Source organism: Gymnoscopelus microlampas (assembly GCF_963454915.1).
Source record: "Gymnoscopelus microlampas genome assembly, chromosome: 16".
Classification (NCBI taxonomy): Eukaryota; Metazoa; Chordata; class Actinopteri; order Myctophiformes; family Myctophidae; genus Gymnoscopelus; species Gymnoscopelus microlampas.
In genome coordinates, this window is record NC_139953.1 from 28,246,791 (window position 1) to 28,250,399 (window position 3,609).

Below are 3,609 nucleotides of genomic sequence, written 5' to 3' on the forward strand. Positions count from 1 at the left end.
CATTTTCATACCAGCACAAAATCTCATTCCAGAGAATGAACAGCGCTGCCTTTGCACCATACACTGTAAACCCCTTAGTGTTAATTTTACCACTTAAAGCCCTATTTTATACATTCAAAACATTTTCAAAAATAGAAGAAATAGCCAGTCTACAAGCTCACAACATGTTGCATCGCAATGTGGTTGTGAGCTTGTAGGTCGGCTATATGTTTTGCAATTCTGAAAATGTTTTAACAACTATAAAAGCACTCAGGTTTTTGCAGTGTAGGTGTGGAAGAATTCAACTCTGCAACGGTCACAGAAAACATGTCATAACCCTTGATGTCAAACTTTACACAACATCAAAACACTACAAAACATTATTGGGGAGAGACCATACTGTAGCTTGTTGGCTGGTTCACATTAGCCTGTTTGTCCAATCCAATCAATTGCATAACAGCTTCACTTTCACAAGGCCAGAAGTGTAGGAGAATTAAGACTATCTTTCATGATCTCAGAAGGACTGAGGCCCAGCCCCTTGAGGCTCTCACAACCCTCAGCCATGGAATCAAAATCAGAGTGATTGAAGGAGAACACGGTGCGGTAGCTGCTACATGTGGGGCTGGAAGACATGCTGACTGGTGTGCTCAGAGACTCGAGGTCGTTGGCCACCGACTTGTACAGGGTTTCCCAATCTGACATGCAAAACGGCCCACTGAGGTCTATGTCAGGGACTGATGCCGCCGTGTCAGGAGTCATCACTGCCATCTCTAGGCTGGGGACCAAGTCGTCCAGGTCATCTCCTCTCAAGTCTGCCAGGGTCTCCTCTTCTGCACTTGAACAAAGAAGGATGTTGGAGTTCCCCAAAATGGCTGCTGGGGAGATGCATGGGACGACAGTGTCCACATCTGGGGCCATTGTTGTGTTGCTCTCGGGTGATTTGCTGTTCTCTAACATGGAGAGGAGCTGTGGGGAGGCTGGAGGGTCCTGTAGCATTGCACTAACGTCATCTTCCTCGCCTTCTTCTTCATTAGCTAATTTGCAGGCCGGCGTGTGGGAAGCTAAAATCTGCTCAAGTCTCTCTTTCTCTTTCAGGAGCTCATCTATCTCGCTCTGCAAGGCTGCTTTTTCTTCTTCCAGCTCATCTGTTTCCTGAAGTGCAGGAGAAAAAGAAAAGAGACATGATAAGGAGACATGAATAGCATGCTGCTTGATGTGGTTCTCAGGGACCCCCAGGGGTCCTTGGGGGGGTTCCAGGGGATCCCCAGCATTTTTTAAATATAGCATAAAAATCTTTTAATCATTTTTTAACCCTATTTTATTCCTCAGCTAGAAATAACCGATCTACAAGTTCATTACCTTGCGATGTGACACCGTGTGATCTGCTATTTTCAAAAGATTTTGAAAAATCTTGAAAAGATGTGGGGCTACACAGATCTTCTCTTATGACTTCTCTTAGGACAAATGGGGTCCTTGACATGAAAATGTTTGAGTCCTGGGTGTCCCCATCATGTCAGCATGCCATCATCTTAAATAATACAAGACAGCTATGCTCTTATGTGGAGGTTCTATGAACACGTTTCCACACCTTTACAGGCCCAATGTTTTCATAAAACACATACTTACAGCTTGTAAGGTGTCTGTAAGCTCCCTCCGTCTGTTACGACACTTTGCTGCAGCAATTTTGTTTCTCTCCCTTCTGATCTTCCTCTTTTCGTCATCCACCTTGGGAGGCTGAAAACAATGACAAAAAAGAAACCCATTTGAATTAGCCTCGTTCCCAGTCTTACTCGATTTGAATGCGCATTCTCCAGATTTTTCCCACATCTGCATCTGGCTCTAAACGACAAATTTACTTGCCGATAGAATAATCTTCCCTCATTCATTGCAGTGTGCTGAAAATACTAAATAAAATAAATAATAATCATCATTGGCTCATCATCATCACCAAATCGTTCAGTGCATGGGTAAAAATGCTGCACTGGCACGGTCTACCTTGCCTGTTAAATTAACGTGCATTTTTGTATGTTCGCCATTCAAAAGACACACTCAATAGGCTATATAGATAAAGAATGGCCATCCATCTCTGCATAATAGGCTACCTGCTCTTTCTGTCCTTTCCGGCTGGCGGATTGTGCCTTATTTGCGCCCGCTGGGGATGGTTTCACTGCGCCGTGTGTTTTAGGCTTTGCGTGGCCGAGGGAGGGGGAGACAGATGTTAGGACTGTCGGCTGCACCATCCACTTCAGATCCGGGGAGGTGGAAATTGCAGTCACAGTAGGAACAAAGGAGTCTGGAGTACTTGTTTCAGTATCCTGTAAAACCACACACATTCACACAGTTAGACATATACGTCCCTGATCAACAGTGTAGCCTCCAGTAACCATCACGTTTATGTTTGACTTTTGTATGAAAAATCAATCTGCGACAACAATAAGGGGGGGGGGTGTGAATGAAAATAGCCTTTTCTAACATTCATCTTCGTCGTCGTGGTCGTCATCAACCTCATCATCCTCATCATCCTCATCATCCTCATCATCCTCATCATCATCATCATCATCACCACCACCACCACCACCACCACCACCACCACCACCATCAATCATTATCACCATCCTACTGAAAGGTCATCACCAAGACATGCATCTCAAAACATGATTGCAATATTAGGCTAGTAGAGTGACAATCATCAAGCCTATATCGCGTATAGCCTATAGCCTATACTATTTCTACATCCAATTGGGCAAATAGCCTGCAGGGATTATTCCAATAGACGTGTTAATATTGTTAATTCGATTATTTGTTAAATAAATTGGCAAGTAATTTTATTTCATCAAAATAGCAGCTTTTACCTTGGTGCTGCTGTCCATTGATGATGCGCTACAAGGCGACTCAGGAGAGCGGCTGCACGCAGGGGTGTCCCCGTCAGGCGATGCTGGGCTACAGCTGGATGACGAGTCGTAATCGGGGCTGGAGTCTGGATGCATGTTTTCTTCAAAAATCGCAGTATTGTTATAAAAACGTGTATAGGCTAGTAATTTTTGCAATGGAACATCTAAGACCTATATCGCCCACTGGCCACTGTCTGCTATATAGCCTATTCCCTTTGCCAGGTTCATAAATGGAAACTGGACAGATAGTGAAGAGGCCCGCCTTTTATAGTGAGATGGAATTTTATGAATGAAATCTTGTGTGGTGAGACCGAACCATTTCAGAAAATGACAGGGTTGTAAGAGGGTGCGAGAACAGCAAGCACATGTTTTCCAATTTAACGAGAAACACATCTTAACCATAAGGAATTAGTATAGGCTTTACATTTGAATAATATTATTTGTTTTATTGTGATTAAATGTAGGCTAATAAAGCATTAACCCCCCATGTAAAAATATACCCACCCACCACCATGAATGAACAACGTCACAACAGCAGCACCTTCATTGTGTACATTACGTCCCCTTTGTGTCAACATAGTTAAATTATATAATGATTAATAATATGTATATATATCAAATACTTAGGCCATATAAATTATTAATACAAATAGTAAAGTCCTTGTAACAAGCCTACATTCAAAGCTCTTCTTGATATATAACCTCATAATTCCTTCTGTAAAAGCAATATATAGGCCTA

The 3,609-nt window shown here is 42.7% G+C and overlaps 1 protein-coding gene across 1 annotated transcript; it reads right to left on the reverse strand.

The window, feature by feature from the left end:
* Positions 1-447: 447 nt before the first annotated feature.
* On the reverse strand, positions 448-2,966 carry LOC311062932 (protein c-Fos-like; the record flags this gene model as incomplete). The annotated part of the gene is made up of 4 exons (XM_084082151.1): positions 448-1,131; positions 1,606-1,713; positions 2,082-2,294; positions 2,832-2,966. The coding sequence occupies 4 exons, from the start codon at positions 2,964-2,966 to the stop codon at positions 448-450; spliced, it is 1,140 nt and encodes a 379-aa protein (XP_083938277.1).
* Between the last annotated feature and the right edge of the window lie 643 nt (positions 2,967-3,609).